Below are 27,675 nucleotides of genomic sequence, written 5' to 3'. Positions count from 1 at the left end.
TTCTTTATTGAATCTCTTTTTTTTTATTTATTTATTTGATTTGCCAATTGTTTACAAGATAATAAGTATAAATGTATACATAGTTGTGAATACATGAAATGGGTACATATAAGAAAAATAAAAGAATAAGAGAAACAATAGGACAGGGACTTTAGGCACGTTGGTGCGCTTATGCACGCCCCCTACAGGCCTCTTAGGAAAGGGGTGAGGTCAATAGTAGACAGTCTAAGGTTAAAGTTTTTGGGGTTTGGGGAAGAAACTACAGAGTCGGGTAGAGTATTCCAGACATTGACCACTCTATTGCTGAAGTCGTATTTCCTGCAATCAAGTTTGGTGCGGTTTACTTTGAGTTTGTATCTATTGTGTGCTCTTGTGTTGTTATGGTTGAAGCTGAAGTATTCATTGACAGGTAGGACATTGCAATGTATGATTTTATATACCATGCTTAAGTCAGACCGAAGACGGCGTAATTCAAGGTTTTCTAGTTCTAGAATTTCAAGTCTGGTGGCATAAGGTATTCTACAACGAGTAGAGGAGTGGAGAACTCTTCTTGTGAAATATTTCTGGACTTTCTCAATTGTGCTAATATCAGATACGTAGTGTGGGTTCCAGACGGATGAACTGTATTCGAATATTGGTCTAGAAAATGTTTTGTATGCTCTGGTTAGTAGTGTGATATTACCAGAGAAAAAGCTACGTAGGATTAGGTTAACAACTCTTAATGCCTTTTTGGCTATGTAGTTGCAGTGGGCTCTAGCACTTAGATCATTAGAGGTGAGTATTCCAAGGTCCTTTACAGAGCTTGGGTCATAAACAAGATCTTGACTATTCAGCTTGTATTTTATTTTCTGATTTTTTTGGCCAATATGTAAGACAGAGCATTTATTTGTTGAGATTTGAAGTTGCCATTTGTTTGACCACTCTGATACATAGTCAAGATCTTTTTGTAGGGTAGCAGTATTGTCTGTGGTATTGAACAGCTTTACATCATCAGCGAAGAGAACGCAATTGCTCTTAATATGATCACAGAGGTCGTTTATGTAGAGTATGAAGAGTTGGTCCTAGAACACTGCCTTGGGGAACACCACTATTGACAGGTACTGGATTTGATAATACGCTCCCGATTTTGACCATTTGTTGTCTGTTTGACAGGAATGCTTCTATCCAGTTATTCAGTTGTCCAGAGATACCATAGGATTTTATTTTTAGGAGTAGTTTGTCGTGTACCACTGAATCAAAGGCTTTACAGAAGTCTATGTAGATTGCGTCTATTGCTTTGCCCTGGTCGAGTTGTGTCGTCCATATGTTTTTGCATTGTAAGAGTTGCAGATTACAGGATAGTTTTTTTCTGAAACCAAATTGTTTATTGGAGAGTAGGTTGTTTGTCTCTAGGTGGAGGATGATGGATTGGTTAATAATTGATTCCATGACTTTACAGGTGACGCAGCATAAGGAGATTGGTCTGTAATTTTCAACTAGGCTTGGGTCTCCCTTTTTGAAGATGGGGATGACTGTGGCTTGTGACCATAGGTTAGGCAAGGAGCTGGTCCTGAAGGATTTTTCAAAGATTATGCTTAGAGGTTTGGCTATGGCAGTGGATAGCTTTTTTAAGAAGTAGGCACATATTCCATCCGGTCCAATAGATAGAGATGGTTTTAGATTGCGTAGTGCTTTTTCAACATTGTCTTCTGTAAAATCGATATGTATTAGATCATTGTTGTTATCTGTGGTACGGCTAGGAAATACTGGGCATCATCCATTGCTGTTTACAAATACTGAGCCGAAGAATGTGTTAAAGAGGTTGGCTTTAATGGTGTCGTCTTTGCAGTCTTTACCATCAGGTCCTATCAAGGGAGGGATGGACCTTGAGTCTTTTAGTTTGTTGTTTACAAAATTGTAAAAAGCACGGGTGGAATTGGTGCTTAGAAGGTTTTCCTCTTGTTTAATGTGATAGTTGGTGCATTCGGTCTTTATCTGGTGGCATAAATTTTTGTATCGGTTTTTGAAATTGGCAACGTGACCAGATTTGTTTTTCCGCCAGAGTGATCTCTTTTTGGATTGAAGTTTCCTTATTAATATGGGTAATCTGCTTTTTTGTTTTGTTTTGGGAGTTGTTGTTGGTACATATAGTTTGATGACTCTTTTGACTTCAAGTAAAAATATGTTGTAATGGTCTTCAACAGTATTGCATCCAGTGAATAGAGATTGCCAATCAAGGGATGAGAGATCGTTGTGTATAAGATCATAGTTGCCTTTTTGAAGTTACAATTGGGGATTACATCATTGTGGTGATTTTTGTGTGGACGTATGTTGAGACAAAAGTCAATCATATTGTGGTCACTACTGGAAAAGGGTTCTTTAGTTTGTATTCCGTAAATTAAATTCAAACTATTGCAGAATATGAGATCGAGGCAGTTGTTTAGTCTAGTGTTGTTGGTTACTAGTTGTTCCAGTCCCAGATTTGTAATAGCATTGTAGAAGGTTGTGTGTATGATTTCAGTTGTACAATCATTTAGGGTCCAGTCAATATGAGGTAGATTGAAATCACCAAGAAAGATAAAAGGGTATGGGCAGGATGCAGCCCATGTTAGTAATGTATTTAGCTTGTTTACATGTTCGATGTCATAATCAGGTGCTCTGTAACATAGTAAGAATCGAATTGTGATATTTAAGGATAGTTCACAGATGATGGTCTCAGGAAGAGCAAGCTCCTGGGTAACTTGGATATTTTTAGATGTAAGGATTTTTATAGAAGATAGCAACACCACCTCCTCGACGATTTTCACGATCTGATCGGTAAACATGATAGTCTCTTACTGTGGTAATGGAGTCGGGAGAGATGCATTGAGCCATGTTTCACAGACAAATATAATGTCAAAGTTAGCCATATTTAGGAGGATGAGAAATTCAGGTATTTTATTCACGAGGCTTCTTGCATTGAGTAGTTTGCATTTAAGGCCGGCAGTAGTTGGAATTGAGGTAGTTGGGGGCGTGTGTGCCTAGTCTTGGGTGATGGTGGATCGGTTGAGGTAGGGTTGTGGTTGAGGGTAAAAGCTGAGTATTGGGTTGCGTGGCTTACTTTTGATACAGTCAGCATGGTAGTCAATGTACAGGTCCTTCTCTCCATTGTCTAGACGGTTTTTGAGCTCAATGCGGAGTACACGGGAGCAGGCACGTTGCTGTATGGTTAGGTCAGGGCGGCAACGGAGGTTCTTATGGTTGGTGTTGGTTTTGGCGAGTGAGTTTATAGTATAAATGAATTTACGTTTGCTTGATTCATTTTTGCAAATGACTCTGCACAGGCGTGGGGCTACAGAGCCGTCACTGTTATTGAGCTCTCGGCCAACGCGTGAAATGTCAAGTATTTCATCAGCGGAGATGGTTGATGCTTGATAATCCCTGATGATGTTTCGGACAGTTGTGATGTCATCATTGTTATTGGTGACCTCTAGACCAAATAAGATGGCGTTTGGACGTTTCCGTTCACGCTCAACAGCTTCTCTGATGAGGATTGGGATATCAATATTTGTCTGGGTTGTGTTTATTTGTGGATTGGGTTTTGGATTGGGTTGTGGTTGTTGGGTAGAGATGTGGTTTGTAGATATTGGAAGTTCAGGTTTTTGCGTTGTTTCTTTTTTTTCAAGGTTGGATATTCTTTCTTTTACGGCGTCCAGGGATGCTACTATGGTTTCAATGGTATCAATTCTTTCCAACAGATCCTGTTTGGGTTTGCATGCGTCTAGGGATGCTACTATGGTTTCAATGGTATCAATTCTTTCCAACAGATCCAGTTTGGGTTTGCATGAATTGCAGTAATATGGAAACTCATTGGATGATTCCAGGTATTGAATAAATTGCTTGGTTAATCCCAAGCAGTCATGATGAGTGTATTTCTTACACAGAGAACATTTGATGGAGTTTTCATTATCCTTTAGATTTTTGTAGCATTTAAGGCATGTGCAGGAGTCTTGTGGATCATTGGTGGGGATTATGTTCTCTGTAGGTAGTGCTTTGGCATAGGATTTTTTTTTTGTCATGGTAGGTTTGTTAAGATGGTACGTTGATTAAATTAATTAATGGAACAATATCACACCAATCAATCATCAATTGCAGTAATCTCTCTAGTCAGATAATATTTCTGGGCAACAATCAGCCTAATCAATTAAATATTCTAAACACTAATCAATTAATTACACTAATCATTAATCACACTGTTCATTTAAATTCACTAAATCATTGATTTTACTATTCAATTAAATTACATGCATATTGATCTTTTCAACTAGTCAGTAATAACACTATTTGCACTAAACACTCTAGTCACACTAATCAATTAGGACCATAAATCAATTGAACAATTAATAAAATATTTTATAGAAATTGATTATCTAACCGTTGATATAGGTGATGAGGTAGAAAAGTTGTAAGTTTTGAGGTAATGAGTCAATCAGTGTTTGATTAAAGTAATGAGGTAGTATTAAGAGTCTGCGAGGAAAGGGTTAATGCTGTTGTTGACTGAGAGGAAATTATTGCTCTTTGTAATAGTAGATTGCTATTACTCTGTAAACAAGACTGTAATACGATGCTCAAAGGGTTTTTGAAACAGTGTAAAACTTTTCTAAGCTGTTCAAGTTGTAGGAGAAAATACAGTCACGTGGCTTGGGTTTACTTATCCGATTTGTCATTTACTTCCAACTAAATCTGGTAGTAATGCCAGAGTTAATCGCAGCTATTTTCCTTCTTAGAGTTCGACTTTCCAAGGAAAATTCCACTGCAGAAATTGGAGTGATTTTCTACTAGGATTAATCTTGGTGAGGTAGATGTGGAAGGCATGTGGTTTCTTATTGTTTGAAATGGCTTCAAAGTGATTGATTTTTGGTGATTTAAATGGACCTCAGTTCTCCATAATTCACAGCCGTTCAGAATCACACCCTCTGTCAGTTCCGTCTCTTTCTCTGCAGCTTAAAATCACACTGCCCACCAGTCACAGCTCATTGAATGACTCAGAATCAGTCTCCCTGTAAGTGTCCGAATCACACACTCATAAATTACAGCTCGTCCAGGCTCTTATCTCTCTCCGCTTCTCCTCAAGCCTTGGTCTCTCTCTCCTCCCTCGTTGTTTGTCCCTGCCAGCTATCCACTGGCTCCGGGGAAACTTGTCTGGGGGATTTGAAATGAGACACGTTGTCTGGCTTGGAAGATTCTCCGATTAGCTGTGTGTGGGATTTAAATGAAGGTGCGTTGTTTGTGCTCCACTGGCTCCAGCTCGCTTGAGTTCCACCGGTGTGGTTAATAGGGATCGAGGGAAGGAGCTCTGCTTCTCTGGGGAGGGCTCCGGAAATCAGTGTTGTTACGTTTTTGGAATTCAGCGCTCCTGCTAGCAGGAGCTCTGCTGGCTTGATTAGGGCTCCAGGGCTTCGGAATCCAGCGGGTTTTTTTGTTTTTTTGGGGGGGTGGGCTCCAGTTTACTCACGGTTTCTGGCGCAGGTGGCAGCTAGTAATTGTAACTAGACTGGTTTTTTCTCTTATATTTATCTACTCTTTTTTCTCCTTTTTGACTGTTTATATTTTTAGAACAGAGGCTCCCTTTAGTAATTTTATATATACACTCACAGACGCACACTATACAGAAGCCTGATGATATATTCTATTAGACCTTTTATGGGAAAGAAGGGGGAGCGGATTAAAGAAACTAGAGGCTTGAAAATACTTTATTTGAAGCTGAGAGGATTGTGAAAAATTCTTTCTCAAGGACACTGGAATTTGATAAGATAGAGGGAAGTATACTGGAGAATGTTTTTACAGGTGTCCTTTGGGACTTCTATTATCAATTGAATATTTGAAGTTTGGCTTTGAAATTTGTGGAGAAGCCATAATAAGAGCCTTGGATAATTAAATAAAACGCAGTGTGCTCCTTTTTTAAAATTCTCTCTTAGCTGTCTTATCCCTCCCCTGCAATCCCACAGCATCTTGTAATATTTGTATATTTATTTTTTATTTTATTTTATTTCTATTTTTTATTTTTATTTTTTTAAAGGGAAAGCCTTAGAATATTTTTTTCTTTTTCTCATTGGGACTTTTGCCTCTTCCATTTCCATTTTTGATTCACTTTTATGGCTATTTTTTATTTTTTGAGACCTTTCAATTGGATTAAGGTGTGAAGAACCTGAAGAACCTCCTCTTTTTTTATTTTTTTATTTTTTTATTTTCAATTTTGGGCTTTTAATTTTATACTGGTCTTTTTTTATGTTTTCCTTTTTCCCAACTGGATTATAATTGGCTACTCTACTAACTGGATTAAGAGAGCTTGAAGACCCTGAGCTACCCAAATGAGTAAGAAAATCTTACCTTCTGGCATTTCAACTTCTGCTCCTGCCTCCCCATCAACTGGAGGACGACTTTTAACAATGGCGAAGCAAGATAAAGCACAAGTGGATTTAACGATAGTTATGCAAGGAATTCAAGAACTTAAAACGAGTATTGAGCAAAGAACAGAGAGTATTGAACAAAGAATCGGGAAGACTGATGAAAAAATTGAAAATATTCAACAAATGATGGTGAAATATGATGAGAGACTCCAAAAAATTGAAGAGAAAGATAAACAAAGAGACGAGACAATTGGAAACATCGATAGTAGATTAACAATGGTTGAACAAGACAAAAGTGGGATGTTGAAGTGGGAGATGGACAGGTCAGAATTTTATCTCAGATTTCAAAATATAGAGGAAGAAAAAGGACAAGACTTGGCTGCAGTAATGATAGAAATATTGGCTGGAGCTCTGGGAATAACAGAGGAAAAGATGATGGATGGAGTAGATGAGATATACCGAGTCTTCATAAGATATGCGATGAGGAACAATCTACCAAGAGAGGTTCATGTCAGATTTACCAAAAAAACTATTAAAACACAAATATTACAAGTGGCAAGAGAGAAGGCGTTGAAATATAAAGACAAAGAGATTGTGGTCTTAAAACAAGTACCCAGAAAAGTTAGAGAGATGAGAAGAGAATATCGATTCCTGACTAAAATGCTATTGAAAAAAGAGGTGAATTACAGATGGCTGATTCCAGAAGGATTAATGTTTACATGGCAAGAACAGAGACACAGAATTGACTCAATTGAGAAAGCAGAAATATTCTACAATGAATTTTTCGAAAGAAGAGAAATAGAGACAGAGAAAGAGAGCATCTCAACCAAACTTCAAGAGGATCAAATGGGAATGGGAAAAGAAGAAGGTGCAGTAGGTGGACAAGTGGAGACCAAAGAACAACATGAAGTAAGATCTACGAGAGCTGTTAGACCTAAATACAAAATATAATCATGGAGGAAAAAAAAATGATTTCTATAAATATAAATGGACTTAATTCAGCTATCAAAAGAAGAATTTTTTTTCATAAATTAGAGAAGTCAAAAATTGACATAATTTGCTTACAAGAAGTACACATTAAAAAACAACATCAACAATTATTGGTATGACCAAAATTGGGGAAAATTTTTACTTCTCTGACTCATTGTAAGAAAAGAGGAGTGGTCTTGTACATTAAAGAAACTATTCCAGCAAAACTGATTTATACTGATGAAGACGGAAGAGTATTAATGGTTGAAATAGTGGATAATAATATAAAAACACTCCTGGTTGCAATCTATGCCCCGAACGATAAACAAGAAGAATTCTATAAAAAATTACATATGAAAACAATGGGACTGGACTATATTAACATAGTTATGATGAAAGATTTTAATGGAATTGTAGATAATAAACTGGACTATACAGCGACAGCATCAAGACAAAATAGAAAGACTCTCCCTAAATCCTTTTTTAAATGAATTAAATTTAAAAGATATATGGAGAGAAAGAAATGCTAAAACTCAACAATATACTTTTTATTCAAATAGACATTTATCATGGTCCAGAATAGATATGATTTGGATCTCAACAGAATTAATATCTAATACTCCAAGAAATAAATATTGAAACAAGTACATGGGCAGACCATAATCCAATGACAATTAAATGGAAAGGACAAAAAAGAAGATCTAGATGGATATTAAATAATACTATTTTAAAGGAAAAAGACTTCACACAATGGATGGAAAAAGAATTGGCCTTCTTTTTTAGTGAAAATAAAAAAGAAGATACTTCAATACAGAATGTTTGGGACACCATGAAGGCATATGCGAGAGGATTAATAATAGACTATACAAAGAAAAAGAACATTAGGAAGAGGCAAACTATCAAAGCTCTAGAAGATGATTACAAAAAACTGGAAAAAGAACTACAGAAAATGCCACAGAAAAAAGATATTAAACTTAAAATGGACATAATTAAACATAAAATGGGTCAGGTAGAGAAAGAAGAACTGGCACAAAAAATTAGAAGTGCTAAACAGAACTATTTTGAAGATGCAAATAGGCCAGGTAGATGGTTAGCATATAAACTGAGAAAGGAGAAAGAATCAAGGAAAATATTACAGTTAATAGATGATCAAGGTCAAATGTGCTATGGTAATAAGGAGAAAAAGGCAATTATCTGAAACTTTTATGGACAACTATATAAACAGGAGGATCTTGATGAGGAAAAAATTAAACAGTACTTACAAAATGCTAACCTACCTAAGACACCTGAAGAGACTGAAAAAATGTTAGAAAGTACTATAACAATGATGGAACTAACTGAAGCATTCAACAGACAGAATAATGGAAAAGCACCAGGTCCAGATTGGCTTCCGGCAGAATTTTATAAAACACTACAAGAATCATTGAGCATTCCACTGCTAGAAGTCATGAACGAAGTTATGTTAAATAAGAAAATACCTAAAACATGGTCAGAAGCTTATATTACACTTATTCCAAAAGAAGGGGCCGATCAATTACAAATTAAGAACTATAGACCTATTTCTTTATTGAATGCAGACTATAAAATCTTCGCTTCAATTTTGGCAGAAAGGCTTAAAAAATACTTAAATAATTTTATTCACTCTGATTAGAATGGATTCTTACCAAAGAGACAAATTAAAGACAACATGAGGGTAATTCTGGACACTTTGGAATATTATGAGGCGCATCCTGAAAAACAAATGGCTTTGATATTTCTAGATGCCCAAAAGGCATTTGACAATGTGAATTGGAGATTTATGTTACTATTACTGGAACAGATGGGCTTTGCCAGAAAATTTATTCAAGCAATAGAAGCCATATACTATAAGCAAACAGCAAAAGTAATGATAGAGGGAGAATTTACAGACTCTATTAATATAAGAAAAGGCACAAGACAAGGATGCCCATTATCACCTCTGCTATTTGTACTGACTTTGGAAGTGTTGAATAGAAATATTAGAGAGGACCAAAATATAAAAGGAATGAAAGTTAAAAAGGAGGAATTTAAATTGCAAGCCTTTGCGGATGACCTGGTTTTCATTCTGGAAGATCCTCTAGAGACAGCTTTAAAACTATTGGAAAAGATAGAGACGTACGGTGAGATGGCGGGTTTGAAAATAAATAAAGATAAAACAAAGATTCTGACAAAGAACATGTTACTAAGACAAAGGGAAGAACTGGCAGACCTATTGAAAATTCAAGTTACGAACAAGGTTAAATATTTGGGGATACATTTGACGCCAAGATGTACTACATTGAAAGAGAATAACTATATTAAACTTAAACAGCAGATAGCATCTGATCTGAAGAAATGGGAAAACCTACAACTGTCATTGATAGGTAGAATTTCAACAATCAAGATGAATATATTACCCAGAATTTTATATTTGTTCAAAACAATACCAATTAAGCTTGGCAAAGATTATTTTGAAGACTTAAATAAAATTGTGTTGAAGTATATATGGCAAGGCAAGAAAGCGAGAATAAAATTAAAACTTTTACAAGATGCTAGAACTAGAGGATTTGGCCTTCCTAATTGGGAGTTGTACTACCAAGCTGCAAATTTGATGTGGGCCAAAGAATGGATAACATTAAGAAAGACTAGATTGTTGACACTAGAAGGACATGATTTATTACTGGGCTGGCATGCTTTTCTGTGGTATAAGGGAACTAAATCGCAGGGCTATTTTAGAAGGCATTATATACGGGAATCTTTATGGTTAAACTGGGAGAAAATTAAGAGACAATGTTATTTGAAAATCCCAGTTTGGTTATCAACTATTGAAGCTTTTTCTTATCCTATAACATACAAGAAGGAACAAACAGTTAGATATGGGGAAATATTGGATGAAAAGGGTGAACTTAAAACGATGCAAAATCTAGAAGAACAAGGTATAAAGATGAATTGGTTTTCATATGCGCAAATACATTCAAGGTATGTTAAAGATTCTAAAACAGAGGGATTCTATGATAAATTGACTGACTTAGATAAGATTTTGACAGGTACTGATGAAAGTGATTAAAAAATTATATGGTTATTTACTGGAAATTAAACTAGAGGAAGAACAAGTTAAAGAAACTATGATTGTTTGTGGGAAGAATTTTGGATATGGGATTGATTTAGAGAAATGGCAAAAATTGTGGTCTCAAAATTATAAAATGACAATGTCAACAGCATATAAAGAAAATCTGTATAAGATGTTTTACAGGTGGCATTTCCCCCCCGACAAGAATAGCAAGAATGTTCAAGAATAAATCTGAAAAATGCTGGAAATGTCATCAGATACCTGGCTCATATTACCATATGTGGTGGACTTGTGAGGACGCTAGAAAATATTGGACTATAATTCGCATATGGCTGGAAAAAATGACAAAGAAACATATAGATTTGAAACCAGAGATTTTTTTATTGGGAATCTTACCTGATACATATAATAAAAATTTGAAGTATTTGATTGTAAATGTATTAACAGCGGCTAGGATTGTATTTGCTAAAAATTGGAAGAGTGAGAAAATACCATCAGAGGAAGAAATTATTAAGAAAATATTGGAATGTGCTAAAATGAGTAGATTGACATTTGAAATTAGAGAACAAGAGGATAAACAATTTTATGAAGTTTGGGACCTTTTCTATCAATGGTTAGATAATAAAATATAATAATAGAATATTTAGAAACTTAGGAAATAATGAATATATACTTTTCTTTTCTTTTCTTTTTTTGACACTATTTTTATAAAATTTTATTAAGAAAGACTTGGTATAACTTTACGATTTGTTATAAAATAAACTAAGTAAATTATAGTTATCTTGTTAAAGTATAAATTAATAAAATTATAGTCAAATGATTGTTTAATAATGATATCAGGCTATATAATTGTTGATTGATAATATGAGTTATTATTTAATATAACTACAATGGAGACTATGAAATGGATGCACAAAAAAGAGTGGTAAACCAACCGATGCACTGTCTGTAAATTTATGAAGGAGGATGATGTTTTAATGTTTTGTTTTATGTGTTTTTGTTCGTTGTCAAAGTCAATAAAACTTTTTTTCAAAAAAAAAAAAGGAATGGGGTGAGGTGAATAGTGGATAGTGGACCTCATGACAAAATAATTAAGTATAAAAAAAACACAAAGATCTTGTATAACAATTTGATTTCAATGTTGTCCAGCTATAAATTGGAGGGGTGTTAAGATATTAAATGTAGTAGCTGGAACAGTAAAATTGTAGAATGGGCAAGAACAGGCAGTTCTAAGTCGATTGGTTGGAGAGTGCTTGGTCCTGCATGAGGCAATCTATGCTATGACTGGTTGCTGTAGGTGTAAAGGGGGAGTTTCCCATTTTTCCTGCTTTTTTCCTTCTGTGTACTCTGTATCCTAACTGGATTTACCTCAGGATGTTTCTGTGTTCCTGACCATCTTGTTTGCTGTAAATATGTTTGTTAGGGATAACATTGTTTTACCCTAACTGTTTTGGGTAAAGATAATAAAATGATGAATCATGGTTTGTCAGATAAAGTGTATGTGACTTTAAGCTAAAGGAATGTAATTAAGGGTGCAGCTGTAAAAGTACTATATAAGCAGCAAGGCACTCTCTGGCTCTTACTGGCTGGCTTATTGAAGACTGCATTCTTGCTGGATCGGGGAGGAGAAGAAGTGTTGGATTACTTTGAAGATATTTCTCAACGAGAGAAGATAAGTTTTGGACAGATTTATTATATGTGTACTGACACTGGCTATTCGACACGGACTTTGCAATTAGAGTATCCTCAACAAGACTTGACTGAATTTGGTATATAACTAATGGACTGTTTATAATGACTATGCTATAATTCTTAAATGGAATAAATTATAATTTTGATAGCACAAGCGTATCTGTATTTTTACTGCGTGTTAACTAGAAAACTTATCTCACACATTTACCTGTCTTCCTATCTGACTTCGCTGCACATTCTGTTTAGTTTGTTTTCCTTAACACCCGTTGGGGAATCCAGGCTTAACAATGTTAAATGTATTCATTTATATAAAACTATAAATTTACCTCAGTGTCTCTGATTTGATTTGGAAACTTGCTGCATAATTCCCTGACAGAGAACTGTCTCCATTACACCCAGACAAAAAAGCCACTTGCAGTAGATGTCATTTGCTGGAAACATCACCGGGAGGGAGATAATTGTTGTTATTTGTAGTTGGTCCATTAGCCAGAAAGATGTAAAGGATCGTGGTAAGAAAAAAAAAATCTGCTCTGGGAGGTCCCTGTCCTCTGGGACTGATGGAGGAGTTTGGGATTATGAGAGCACACAAATGAATGGCTTTGTGAGCCTGAGCTCTTCCCAAGAAGCTCCCACAGGGAGCACAGTCGCTTTTTAAAAGACCCCTCAACATGGTTTGGAAACTGCAGGTTTGTTTGGAGAAGGCTGAAGCAGATGTGGCTCCTCCTACAGATTTGGAATTAAGAGACTCGATTCATGATGAACTGAACTTTTGTAAGAAGACTGGAGAATGGACCTATCATATCTAACAGGAAAACCATTTGGAAAATGGATTGACCAAGAGGTTTTAGGATTTGGGGGAATAAGACACAACTTTTCTCTTCATTGCTCTCAACTTAAATTTTAAGAAAAACTTTTATTAATAAGAATCAAACAAAGGTATTTCATCCCGGACAGAGAGAATGATTCTAGTGATTTATGGTAAATAAGAAGCCATTCTAAATTTGATACAAATTAAACGGAATAGTAGATTGTTAACAAGGTGCTTTGATGTTTAACTTGGTTGTTGGTTCACATGTTAATTACAATGCCTTTATAGATCATAGATTAATGTCGAATTGGTTGTCAACAGAGGTAGAATTTTATAAATTTTGGGCCTGCTTCAGAAGGGGAGGAAACTAATATTGCTTCAATATACTTATGAATATTCTAGTGGGGAGATAATAAAAGTAAATCTGTTTTTCTCTTTTTTAATTTTTCCTTTTTATATGCTTTTTCTATTATTGTTTTGATTTTGAAAAAACATCTTTTTGTTTTTGGAGTTTGAACTGTATACTAATATTTTGAATAAAATAACCTTTTGAAAAAAATCCCTTTACCACAACTACATTTTTGGCGCTACTGTGGACCTATTTTCGAAACTACCTCTAAATTTATAGAATCATAGCAACATGGGATTGGTTGTATCATGGTGACTAGAACTGGACATAATATTCTAGATCTACTGTCACCAGTACAGTGTAATGCAACTCTTATCACTGATTCTTGTCTTGACACTATGCCTCTCTTGATGCAGCCTGGGACTGCATTGGGTTTTTTCGGCAGTGGCAGCGCTATACAGCACAAAACTGGCACAAGTGGTACTTAGCATATGTCCCAGGGATACTTGGCCTGCCCTTTTGGAGATTTCTCAGCGGCAGCCATCATTTTCGGTGCACCCACAATTCCTTTACACAGTCTACAAACAGTCTACTGTAAACTGAATACTTTGTCCTAGTGACAATGACCCAGAAGCAGCCACCATTTTGATACAGAGGCAGGCATGACAAAACGGCAGCTACTTCCACAAGTCTGCCACATGACCAGGCATGAATCCCAGGCACACTCAAACTAACAGCTGCTTCCATGACGGAGTCATGAAGCCCACAAATGCGTTCTTGCTTTCCTTCACCAACATGAGGTTCAGAGTTCTTCGAAAGGTATGGAGAAGGAGGAGGCTGTGATGCCTGGTGGGTTGGGAGTCAGGCCTAACAACTGTAGGGACCGAGTGGGAATAGGAAAATGCCTGTGGGGACCCAAAGGGTGGGGTAGTGGAGGCTAGGCCTCCAAGAGATTCCCACAACCCTGAGGTAGTCACTGTTCTGCTTAATGACTTGAACATTTGTTTAAAAGCTTCCTCAGGGAGAGAAGGGGATAGGTAGTTAAGCAAAGTAATCTCACTTAACAACCACTGCAAGATGCAACCGTAACTGACAGGCCCCATTACAGTTGTATCTAGAGGACTACTTCTATAGTGACTGGGGAATTCTGGGGCTCAAAATATGGAGGACACCAAGGTAGAAGACAGAAATTCCACGTGTGGGAATTCCATAATCAATATACAAAAAACACCACCCAAAAGCCTTTTTGAGGAATTCGAGTAATTTTGCAAAAATGAAATTGCTGCTGATAACAAGAAACAGATTAGCCATTTTCCATTTTCCTTTTTCTCTGCACTTACAAATCTAATTCTGAGATATGTTTTCACTTACACTCCTAATGAGAGATGAGAAATGAAATTCAAACTCATCAACTTTCCTCAGTTGGATTTCCATGTGGGCAATAATGAACAATACATGCCAGAAGCATCATCCACAGAAGGATCTGTCTCCTCTGTGAGTCTTCCGGTATATCACCAGGTTCACATTTCTCTTGTGTCGATTCTCTGATGTCTTACCAAGTTGGAATTGTAACAGAAACGTTTCCCACAATCAGGAAATTCAAAGGGTTTCTCTCCTGTGTAAGTCCTCTGATGGTTCACCAGGACAGAATTCTGACTGAAATTTTTCCAATAGTCAGAACATTAAATTGGTTTCTCCCCTGTATGAGTCCTCTGATGGTTCACCACATGAGAATTTTGACTGAGACTTTCCCTCCAAAGAGGATATTCAAAGGACTTTTCTATTGTGTGAGTCCTCTGATGTCTCTCCAGGCTGGAATTCTGAATGAAACTTTTCCCGCAAACAGGGTTTATTATTCAAAGGGTTTATCTCCTGTGTGAGTCCTTTGATGTTTCACCATGTTGGAATTATGACTGAAACATTTCCCACAAACAGGACATTCAAAGGGTTTCTCTCCTGTGTGAGTCCTCTGATGACTCACCAGGTTGGAATTCTGACCAAAACCTTTCCCACAAATAGGACATTCAAAGGGTTTTTCTCCTGTGTGAGTCCTCTGATGACTCACCAGGTTGGTATTCTGACTGAAACTTTTCCCACAAACAGGACATTCAAAGGGTTTCTCTGTGTGAGCCCTCTGATGTTTTACCAGGCTGGAATTCTGACTGAAACATTTCCCACAAACAGGACATTCAAAGGGTTTCTCTCCTGTGTGAGTCCTCTGATGACTCACCAGGTTGGAATTCTGACCAAAACCTTTCCCACAAATAGGACATTCAAAGGGTTTTTCTCCTGTGTGAGTCCTCTGATGACTCACCAGGTTGGTATTCTGACTGAAACTTTTCCCACAAACAGGACATACAAAGGGTTTCTCTGTGTGAGCCCTCTGATGTTTTACCAGGCTGGAATTCCGACTGAAACATTTCCCACAAACAGGACATTCAAAGGGTTTCTCTCCTGTGTGAGTCCTCTGATGACTCACCAGGCTGGAATTCTGACTGAAACTTTTCCCACAAATAGGACATTCAAAGGGTTTTTCTCCTGTGTGAGCCCTCTGATGGCTCACCAGGCTAGAAGTCTGACTGAAACTTTTCCCGCACACAGGGCATTTAAAGGGTTTCTCTCCTGTGTGCATCCTTTGATGATTCACCAGGGTGGGATTCTGACTGAAACTTTTCCCACAAATAGGACATTCAAAGGGTTTCTCTCCTGTGTGAGTCCTCTGATGCCTCACCAGGAGAGAATTCTGACTGAAACTATTCCCGCACACAGGGCATTTAAAGGGTTTCTCTCCTGCGTGAATCCTTTGATGTTTCACCAGGTTGGAATTCTGACTGAAACTTTTCCCACAAATAGGACATTCAAAGGGTTTCTCTCCTGTGTGAGTCCTCTGATGACTCACAAGGTTGGAATTCTGACTGAAACTATTCCCGCACACAGGGCATTTAAAGGGTTTCTCTCCTGCGTGAATCCTTTGATGTTTCACCAGGTTGGTATTCTGACTGAAACTTTTCCCACAAACAGGACATACAAAGGGTTTCTCTGTGTGAGCCCTCTGATGTTTTACCAGGCTGGAATTCTGACTGAAACATTTCCCACAAACAGGACATTCAAAGGGTTTCTCTCCTGTGTGAGTCCTCTGATGACTCACCAGGCTGGAATTCTGACTGAAACTTTTCCCACAAATAGGACATTCAAAGGGTTTTTCTCCTGTGTGAGTCCTCTGATGACTCACCAGGTTGGAATTCTGACTGAAACTTTTCCCACAAATAGGACATTCAAAGGGTTTTTCTCTTGTGTGAGTCCTCTGATGGCTCACCAGGCTGGAATTCTGACTGAAACTTTTCCTGCAAATAGGACATTCAAAGGGTTTCTGTCCTATGTGAATCCTTTGGTGTTTCACCAACTCAGAATTCCGACTGAAATTTTTCCTACAAAGAGGACATTCAAAGGGTTTTTCTCCTGTGTGAGCCCTCTGATGGCTCACCAGGCTAGAATTCTGACTGAAACTTTTCCCGCACACAGGGCATTTAAAGGGTTTCTCTCCTGTGTGCATCCTTTGATGTTTCACCAGGGTGGGATTCTGACTGAAACTTTTCCCACAAATAGGACATTCAAAGGGTTTCTCTCCTGTGTGAGTCCTCTGATGCCTCACCAGGACAGAATTCTGACTGAAACTATTCCCGCACACAGGGCATTTAAAGGGTTTCTCTCCTGCGTGAATCCTTTGATGTTTCACCAGGTTGGAATTCTGACTGAAACTTTTCCCACAAATAGGACATTCAAAGGGTTTTTCTCCTGTGTGAGTCCTCTGATGCCTCACCAGGAGAGAATTCTGACTGAAACTTTTCAAGCAAACAGGACATTTACAGGGTTTCTCTCCTGTGTGAGTCCTTTGATGTTTCACCAGGTTGGAATTCTGACTGAAACTTTTCCCACAAATAGGACATTCAAAGGGTTTTTCTCCTCTGTGAGTCCTCTGGTGTCTTACCAGGGTGGAATTCTCACTGAAACCTTTCCCACAAACAGGACATTCAAAGGGTTTCTCTCCTGTGTGAGTCCTCTGATGACTCACCAGGCTTGAATTCTGACTGAAACTTTTCCCACAAATAGGACATTCAAAGGGTTTTTCTCCTGTGTGAGTCCTCTGATGGCTCACCAGGACAGAATTGTGACTGAAACTTTTCCAACAAACAGGACATTTAAAGGGTTTCTCTCCTATGTGAGTCCTCTTATGGTTTACCAAGTCAGAATTCTTACTGAAAGCTTTCCCACAATAAGGACATGCAAACGGTTTCTGAACTGTGTGAGTCCTCTGGTGTCTTACCAGGCTGGAATTATGATTGAAACCTTTCCCACAAACAGGATATTCAAAGGGTTTCTTTCCTGAGTGAGTCCTCAGGTGTCTCATGTGGTGGGAACATCCAATGAAATATTTCTGACAATCCGGACAGTCATATGGCTTCTTCCTGCTGTGAGTCCTCAGATGTATCACCAAGTTGTCATTTTTCTTAAAAGATTTAGCACATTGGAAGCACTTGTAGGGCATCGCTTCTGGGTGGGTTCTTCAATCAAAAGGGATCTGTTCTGACAAAAGCTTTTGCCACATTCAGATAATTTGTATCTAATTTTCTCCAGATTAGATTTTTCCCCGCATAATCATTTGCGATTTGAAGTCTGCATCTTCCATGATAGGCACACCTATTGAGATTTTCCACCACTGATATTCTTGAGAAGGTCAACAATATGTGTGCTCCCTTGTTTAGCGTTGCTTTGATTTAAGCCCATTTCTTCCCCCAGGGCAATGCAAGGATTACTGTCTGTCCTATGTACCTGTCCAATTAATCTTTTCCTCCCCACTCACTTCCAGATATTTTCCTCTTTTTCTGAATGGAAAAATAATCTTTCTTGACCTATTTGTGTATTGTGTCCTTGAGTTCCACATACTCTACTTTTTGCAGCACGAAATCTCGTATTGATTTCTTTCCTTTGTCTCTCACTGCTGTGGAAGGAGAAGAATTGTGTGGTTTTTCTGATGGAAATGGTGAATATTTTTATTTCTGCCTCAATCTGCTTTGCTTTTCAATATTGCTTGTTATTCTCAGTTGTTCAGTGTGGTCTTCTGGCATCATCTTTGTCTGTAAGATTCAAATGAAAGTGTGACTTTTATTGTTTATAAAAGGGTTGCAGAAAATGTGAAAAAAGTGTACATTACAATGAAAAAAGCAAACATGCCAATATGCTAGAATAATCACTTACATTAATTATGATATTTACTACTGAGTTCCAGTTCAAATATCCATTCAATCATTAAATTCACTTGTTGACTTAGGTCAATCACAAATTCTCAGACCTGCAAAGGGTTATCATCAAATACACTTATGTGAAGAAGAAAGTACACCCTCGTCCTGTATGATTTGATGTATCACGACATAGTAAAAATAATCTCTTCCTTAGCAGTTTAAAAATAGGTAAATATAATGTCAGATGAGCAACAACAGATGATATTTTATACCCATGTCATTCTTTTTTTACAAAAACAAAAACACCCTTACTTCTTCCATAGGTATGAAGAGGCAAAGTAGCAACCAGTGCTGCTGATCAAATGCACTTGATCAATTGATCATCAACAATTGTGACTATATCTATAAAAGCCGAAGTTGTAGGAGTTTCCTGGTCTCCAGCACTGAGGTGTGAATTAGATGCCAAAGAGTAAAGACATCAGCAGGGATCTTAGAGAAGCCATCGTTGCTGCCCATCAATCTGGGAAGGGTTATATTTTCCAAACAATTTAAACTCCATCATTCTACGTTCCACGTTCACAAGTGGAAAACATTCAAGACTGTTAGGAATAACATGGTTACCTAACTTAGTTTGGGTAAAATAATATATATAAACTATGTTAGTGAGTTTAAGTGTGTGTATCACTTTAACTGTAAAACATGTATTTTGGGTGCGGTTGTAAAATCACCATAAGAGGGAGCAAGAGAGCTCACTGTTTGCTGGCTTATTGGATTGATGGTTTTTCCCTGCTACTGTTTTTCTTGAAAGGTGAAGGAAGAAAAGAGGTTTTTACTTCTTCTTATCTCATACGGCAAAGAGATAAATTACTGGACTGATATCTGTAAGTTTACTGACCTCTTTTTCGACACTGGACTTTGCAACTAATTAACCCCGGATGGACTGAACTAGTGTATGATATATGGACTGTTTTGACTATGCTATGACTCTTGCTGGAATAAAAACTCTTTAACTTGCACAGTGTATCTGTCTTACTGAGTGTAAGCTACTACAACGTTTTATCTCACATATCTGCCTGCCTGCTAGACTGCCGTTGCACATTCTGCTAGGGTGTATAGCCCTAACAAAGACACTTGCCAATCTTCTCAGGAGTGGCAGTGCCAGCAAATTCACCACAGGTTCAGAACGTGCAATGCTCAGAGTAATTACAAAAAATCCAAACGTTGCATCTCAGGATCAACAGGCCTCATTTAGCACGTTAAGTGTTAAAGTTCATTACAATTAGAAAAAGACTGAACAAGTATGGTTCGTTTGGAAGGGCTGCCAGGAAAAGCCTCTGATTTCTAAAAAGGACATGGCAGCAACACTTTGATTTGCACATTTGCATCTGAACTAATCACAAGACTTCTGAAACACTGTCCTTTGGATGAGACCAAAGTGCAGGTGTTTGGCCATAAAGCAGAGTGCCATTTTGATGAAAATCAAACCAAAATATATCAATACAAAGATCTCATAGCAACCGTCAAGCAGAGTGATGAAGGGGTGATGATTTGGAGTTGTTTTGCAGCCACAGGACCTGGCTACTTCAAATTTGGCAAATTTAAGACTTGTGGATTTCAACTCCCAGAATTCCTGAGCTAACATGACTTGAGGAGGAAATCTGGGAGTTGAAGTCCATAAATCCTAAAGCTGTCAAGTTTGAAGACCCCTGCTCTGTACTATAGTATCCAGAATCAGAATAGATCTGGAAGGGACCCTAAATGTCTTCTACTACAACCCTCTGCTCAAGCAGGAGATTCTATATTATTTCAGACAAGTGACTATCCAGTGTCTTCTTCAAAACGTCCAGTGATAAAGCACCCACAGGGCCTGAAGGCCAACTGTTCTACAGGTTCATGTCCTCACTGTTAGGAAGTTTCTCCTTAATTCCAGGTTCCTTCTTTCCTTGATTAGTTTCCATCCATTGTGTCTTGTCCTGCCTTCAGGTGCTTTGGAAAATAAGCTGACCCGCCTCCTTTGTGGCACTTTCTCAAACACTGGACTACTGCTATCATGTCCCGTCTAGTCCCTCTTTTCTGTAAACTAGCAAAACCCAAATCCTACTGTTAAGCCTGGATTCCCCAACGGGTGTTAAGGAAAACAAACCAAACAGAATGTACAGCGAAGTCAGATAGGAAGACAGGTAAATGTGTGAGATAAGCCTTCTCTGTTAACACGCAGTAAAAATACAGATACGCTTGTGCTATCAAAATTATAATTTATTCCATTTAAGAATTATAGCATAGTCATATAAACAGTCCAGTAGTCATATATCAAATTCAGTCAAGTCTTGTCGAGGATACTCTAATTGCAACGTCCGTGTGGAATAGCCAGTGTCAGTACACATATAATAAATCTGTCCAAAACTTATCTTCTCCCATTGAGAAATATCTTCAAAATAATCCAACACTTCTTCTCCTCCCCGATTCAGTCTCCAATAAGCCAGCCAGCCAGTAGTCAGAGAGTGCCTTGCTGCTTATATAGTACTTTTACAGCTGCACCCTTAATTACAATCCTTTAGCTTAAAGTCACATACACATTATCTGACAAACCATGATTCATCATTTTATTATCTTTACTCAAAACAGTTTGGGTAAAACAATGTTATCCCTAACATTCTCCCCTTTTGGGTAATAATAATAATATTACAATAATATAACCATTTACACCTTTAAATCATAATTGTCACAACTCTCTTTAAATTTTACAACACCTTGTGCTTTTGTAAACTGCTCTGCAATATTTTCTTCCGTCATGCAGTACTCAAGTTTAATTAAACCATTTTTTACAGATTCTCTAACATTTAAGTATCTTAAATCAGTATGTTTTGATCTAGTCTTTACAGCAATATTAGTAGCTAATTGTATAGCTGCCTGGTTGTCCTCGTACACAATAATAGGATCTTTAACAGTTATACCCATGTCTAATAATAACTGTTTGTACAGAATTAGGTCAGTGCATAGTAATGACAGACATGAAAATTCTGCTTCCATAGTTGACAAGCTAATATGCTGTTGCCTGATTGACCTCCACCCTATTAAAGTCTTACCAAATAATATAGCCATCCCAGATGTTGATTTTCTAGTGTTTATGTCAGTTGCAAAACTTGCATCTGCATAGGCACTAAGAATCAAATCACCTTTTGGCTCTAGATACAATGCATGGTGCATTGTTCCTTTAAGATATCTTAAAATTCTCTTTAATGCTTGCCAATGACATTGATGTGGATCATTATTATATCGTGCCAGCTGATTCACACTATAAGCTATATCTGGCCTAGACCAATTGCTTATATATGATAAGCTACCAATCAAAGATTGATATATGGTCTTATCAAATTTGGGACTTTGAGCATCCATTTTGCAAATTTCCTGACTCATTGGAGTCTTTGCAGGCTTACAAAGTTCCATTTTATATAATTTAATTAATTGGCAAATTTTATCCTCTTGAGATATCTTAAATCCTTTTGTGGTTTTATTAATTGTCAATCCTAGATACTTTTTGATTTCACCTAAATGCTTTAATTTTATTCTTTTGGCTAATAATGAAATAATCTCAGTAGCTTCATTATTGGTCTTAGTAATCAAAGCAATATCATCTGTAAATAATAACAATAATGACACCGTTCCATTATTCTCTCTTTTAAACATACATGGATCTGCTAAACCAGATTTAAACCCTATATTGTTTAATTCTTTCACAATATATTGGTTCCATTCATAGCCAGATTGTTTCAATCCATATAAACTCTTCTTGAGTTTCCAACAATCATTGCTATTTACTTTATTATAATTTATACCAACTGGTTTTTTCAAATATATTGTATGCTGTAATGGTGCATGTAGATATGCAGTTTCTACGTCTAAATGGTTAACAATATAATTATTCTTAGCTGCCCATACTAAAGCGGCTCTTAAAGTTGTAGCCTTAAGATTTGGTGCAAATACCTCATCATAATCATATACATTTTGGTTGAATCCTTGTGCTACTAATCTAGCTTTATAAGTTACTTTCCCATTATTTCCAGTCTTTACTTTGAATACCCATTTGCACCCAATGGATTTTTCTCCTGGAGGTAATTTGGTTTCTTCATAAACCTTCATTTCCTTTAATGAATTTAACTCTTTTTCCATTGCCTTTTGCCAATTCTCCCGATCCTTAGCAGGATACCATCTTAAGTTCATCTATGCTAGTAGGAACTTTATTTACTTGGCAAACAATACTTGCCTGATATCTATCAGGTGGTTTGGATATACGCGTTGTGCGTCTAGGTATAACTGGACTTACAGGTGGACTTTCCTTTATTTCCTGTTCTTGACTATCTATCTCTTCTTGATCAATTATCTCCTCTTGATCTGATTCTGTTTGCTCTTCATGGACTTCTTCTTTAATTGGACTTTTCTTATAACTAGTCTTTTCTTTCTGCCTCTTATAGTGTTCTATAATAACATCATTATCTGAATCCTGCTCTAATCTATTCCATCCTATATGTTCTAGGAATTGTGCACTAGCACTGGAGTATACTCTAGATGTACCTGGTTCCCAGAATCTATAAGATCTATGGTTTGCTTGATATCCAACAAAAATTAGTCTTTTAGCTCTATGTTGTCCTTTGTGCCTGAGTTGTGTAGGGATATGCACCCATGCTGGTGCACCAAATGTGTGAATATAACTCAAATCAGGTTTCCTACCATGCCAAAGAGTGAATGGTAATTCACCTGTTGTTGAATTAACAACATTGTTTAATATGTGATTCCCACACATTATAGCTTCTCCCCACAAATTGTCAGGTAATCCAGAATCAGATAACATTGTTCTTCCCATTGATTGCAGTGTTTGGCCTCTTCTCTCTATAAATGCATTATGCTGAGGCCTATATGGTGCAGACTTTTTATGTTGAATACCTGCCATTCTAAGTCTATTCTGGAATTTATTATTTGTAAATTCCGCACCATTATCTGTTATAAGAGTTACTAGTTTCTTTTTAGTTTTCCTCTCTGCAAATTTTAACCAATTAAAGAAATTTGTATACGTTTCAGTTTTTCTCTTCATTAAAAAACAGAAACCATACCTAGAATAGTGGTCCATTATGCTTAATATGTATCTAGCACCACCTACACTTGGCTTTTTAGGACCTATTATATCGGCAAATACTACCTCTAAAGGCTCTTTGGTAGTAAATCCATCAACTCTATTTGCTGGTATAACTTTGCTTTTGTTTTGATTACAAGCAGAACATTGCAAATACTTATTACAAGGTTTCAAACTTATTCCTTTAGATAGTTGAACAGTTCTCTTAATCATTTTAAAATTTAAATGACCTAACCTTCGGTGTAACAAGTGAATACATTCATTATGAGGTTTCTTATTTTCATAAACTGTGTTAGCCAACTTTAAACCATTATCATTTAACACATATAAGTCACCTCTTAAAGATGCAGTAATTTTCTTACCTTCTTTTTCAATTAAACAAGTATCTCCCCTAAAGGTAACTGCGTATCCTAATCTAACCAACATTCTAACAGAAAGCAAATTAAATTTAAGTTGAGGTACATATAACATTTTTATGTTCTCATTTATACTAGAACAATGAGCAAAACCTTCACCTTTTGCCTTCAGTTTCCATCCGTTTGCCAGTGAGATATGCTGTGAACTCATGGACATTTTTACAAATTTTTTGTTATCATTTGTAATATAGTGGGACGCACCACTGTCAACCACCCATAAATTATTTTTTACAACTCCATTACTATACATTACTAACTCATAATTCTTATTTCTTCTTTGTTGGTTTACAGCATTCTGGCTTGCATTCTGGCGCTTTGGCTTCTTACAAAATCTTGCTAAATGTCCTCTCCTTCCACAATTAAAACACTTTTTAATTGCAAATGCAGTAGGAGATACATTATTTTCCTTTTGAGGTTGCTCCCTCCTTAACTGATCTCTTTCAAGCCTTCTTCTGGCCTCTTCAATCAATCTGCCAGTGATATCAGTTAAAGTTAGACTTTCTTTAGGCAATATTTCAAGGGAAGTTACGTAGTCATCAAAACTTTCGTCTAATGAAGATAGAATTATGTAGACCTGGTTTAGTTCAGAGAAAATTAATTCCTTCTCATGAAGTTCTTGGAAAATGCTTTTCATAGTATTCAAATGACTCAGCATATCACCATTCTTTTGAAGATACGTGCGGAAAAGCTTCCGTGTTAGATTTATGTGAGCACCAACGTTATCTCTGACATAAATCCTCCTCAGTTTTTGCCAACACCCAACAGCAGTTTTCTTTTCACGTATATGAACAAGCTGTTGATCAGTTAAAGTTAGACCTATGATGCAAAGTGCTTGCTCATTTTTCTCTTTAAATTCTTCTATCTTTTGACTATCTTCCTCATCTTCAGGATCCCATTCTTCTACGTTTGGTGGGTTTTCAATTATGTTCCACAGACCTTCTCTTCGTAGAAGTAGACTACATTTCATAGACCATGAAACATAGTTTGTTCCATCCAGCTTGGATATAAGGGACAAATTTTGTAGACTGACTTGTGCCATGTTTCACTATATGGAAATAAAACTATAATTGATAAAACACAGCTGTCTGTTTACTGTAACGTGTAACAACACAAAATCTCACTTTTTACATAAACCTGTTTTTATCCTAGTTAAACTGATTTTGCAGTCTCTCTGGGCCCATAACCAGTGTTAAGCCTGGATTCCCCAACGGGTGTTAAGGAAAACAAACCAAACAGAATGTACAGCGAAGTCAGATAGGAAGACAGGTAAATGTGTGAGATAAGCCTTCTCTGTTAACACGCAGTAAAAATACAGATACGCTTGTGCTATCAAAATTATAATTTATTCCATTTAAGAATTATAGCATAGTCATATAAACAGTCCAGTAGTCATATATCAAATTCAGTCAAGTCTTGTCGAGGATACTCTAATTGCAACGTCCGTGTGGAATAGCCAGTGTCAGTACACATATAATAAATCTGTCCAAAACTTATCTTCTCCCATTGAGAAATATCTTCAAAATAATCCAACACTTCATCTCCTCCCCGATTCAGTCTCCAATAAGCCAGCCAGCCAGTAGTCAGAGAGTGCCTTGCTGCTTATATAGTACTTTTACAGCTGCACCCTTAATTACAATCCTTTAGCTTAAAGTCACATACACATTATCTGAGAAACCATGATTCATCATTTTATTATCTTTACCCAAAACAGTTAGGGTAAAACAATGTTATCCCTAACACCTACAACTGTTCTTCAGGATTTAGTCTCCAGGCCTTTAATCAACTTATTGCTCTTCTTTGTACTTTTTCTAAAGTCTCAACATTTTTTTTTGTAATTTGATGACCAAAACTGGATGCAGTATTCCAGATATGGACTTACTAAGGCTTTATAAAGCGGTGCTAATACTTCACATGATTTTGATTCTAGAGTCAAATGTGAGACCACCTGTCCAATAGCAGTTTCTCACACATGGCTTCTCTGTTTTGCCTTTCTTTTTGCAAAATACATCATGACAAGATGTAATATGTTCATATGTTGTTGATCATCTGAGGGTATATTTACCTACATCCCAAAAAGTTCTCCATAGTTGTTTTTTCTACGAAGTACTAGGTTAAGCACAGTAGAACTTGGTTAGTACACAGATGTGGCACCAATAGGAAATACTGTGCTTGTTGGTTAGACATGGAAATAATAAATAATAAAAAAATCTCAGAAGAGAGCAGGGGAAGATCAGTCTGATATTTTTGCCAGGAAAACAGCAGGTCCATAAGAGAATAACCGAGTTGAAAGGGACCTTGGAGGTCTTCTAATCCAATCCCTGCTCAGGCAGGAGACTTTATATCATTCCTGATTAATTGCTCTCCCGTCTCCTCTTTAAACCCTTCAATGATGAAGAACACACAACTTTTGGGGGCAAGCTCTTCCCAAGGAATTAAGCTTAATTTGAAGGAGGATTTTTAAAATCTTCCCACCAGCAGAAAATTGCAGCCACCACTGTTAAAGCTTGGAGCACCAGTGGACTCAAAATCTGGGGAGGGAAGGAACACGTAGCAGCAGCTGATATACTTCAGCCTAGTTGCTTCTCTGCTTCCACATCCCGGAGGAAACCCAACAGCCCTACTTGCTCCCAGCCTCTCCTCCCACCTGACCTCAACTCACCTTCCAGCTGCTGCTTCCACCCTGAGAAGAGCCTAAAAACCACTCTGCACACCACCTTCTTTCCATGAGTGATCCGGAAGAAGCAGCTCCTCTTCTCCCATCCTTTCTAGCCATACAGTACTCGATGGTTTTAACTCATTGAAGCTCAACCATAGACGACCATTAAGGGCTTTCTAGTCCCTGCTGAGTGACTGCCATCTCCTGATAGGACACAAAACAACACGCTTGTCTGTCTCTAACATGTTTGTAAGATGTTTTCACTGATCAAATGCTATCAAATCATTTTTGAGTTCTAGCAATCTATCTTTGCAACTGATCCATGTGCAATAGTGAAATGTGATACTAAAGTAGGTTGTGAAGATTAGCTATAAGCTGAGCCCTCAATGTTTATGAAGTTCTTAGAGAATTTCATAGAGTTGGAAGAGACCAACTCCCCAAGCAGAAGACCCTATTCTGTTCCAGACAAGTGGATGTCCAATCTCCTCTTCAAAAACCCCATTGATGGAGCACCCACAACTTCTAGAGGCAAAGCATTTCCACTGATTGTTCTCTGAAAGGAAAATTCTCCTTGATTCTAGGTTGGATGTCTGACAAGTCTTCCTCTTTGTGCTGCTCTGAGGGGCATTGGACAATAGGCTTTTTCTGTTTCAGCCCCTCAAATATTGAAAGACTGCTATGATGAAACCCCAGTCATTCTCTATGTTAGGCTAGATATATCAGTGTTCCTGCAATAGTTCGTTGCAGAACTACTTTGGAGTAGACATGAAGAAATTACAAAAAAGAGGGTATTTTCTAAGTCAAAAGGAGAAAATAGAACAATTGTTAAAAATATATGGAAAGTTGTGAAAGTGTGCAAACTGCCATGACACTAGATCAGGGGTCAGGGAACTTTTTTACCTTTTACCCCCCAAAAAATTTATAAATGCCGACGTTACCCCCTTGATTTGAAAGGAAGGTCCTTGTGTATGTAAACTATACA

At 37.2% G+C, this 27,675-nt stretch overlaps 1 protein-coding gene across 3 annotated transcripts in view; it reads right to left on the bottom strand.

Moving 5' to 3' along the window:
- Positions 1-13,050: 13,050 nt before the first annotated feature.
- Positions 13,051-27,675, bottom strand: part of LOC113432379 (uncharacterized) — a 58,373-nt gene continuing 43,748 nt past the window's right edge. Inside the window, exons 1-2 of one of the 3 annotated variants that reach the window (XM_087952902.1) lie at positions 26,697-26,783; positions 13,051-18,388 (exon numbers count right to left, since the gene is read on the bottom strand). In XM_087952902.1, the coding sequence (XP_087809028.1) occupies positions 15,106-17,799 (2,694 nt within the window). In that variant the 5' untranslated portion in view covers positions 17,800-18,388; positions 26,697-26,783 and the 3' untranslated portion in view covers positions 13,051-15,105. Of the gene's footprint in view, positions 18,389-18,509; positions 18,606-26,696; positions 26,784-27,675 lie in introns of those variants that run through there. The other 2 variants (XM_087952904.1, XM_087952903.1) reach the window with 2 other exon arrangements.

Source organism: Notechis scutatus, chromosome 2 (genome assembly GCF_049901735.1).
Source record: "Notechis scutatus isolate UNSWTSFEM ecotype Mainland chromosome 2, rNotScu1.2, whole genome shotgun sequence".
In the NCBI taxonomy this organism is placed as follows: Eukaryota; Metazoa; Chordata; class Lepidosauria; order Squamata; family Elapidae; genus Notechis; species Notechis scutatus.
This window is presented reverse-complemented; position numbering and strand designations above follow the sequence as displayed.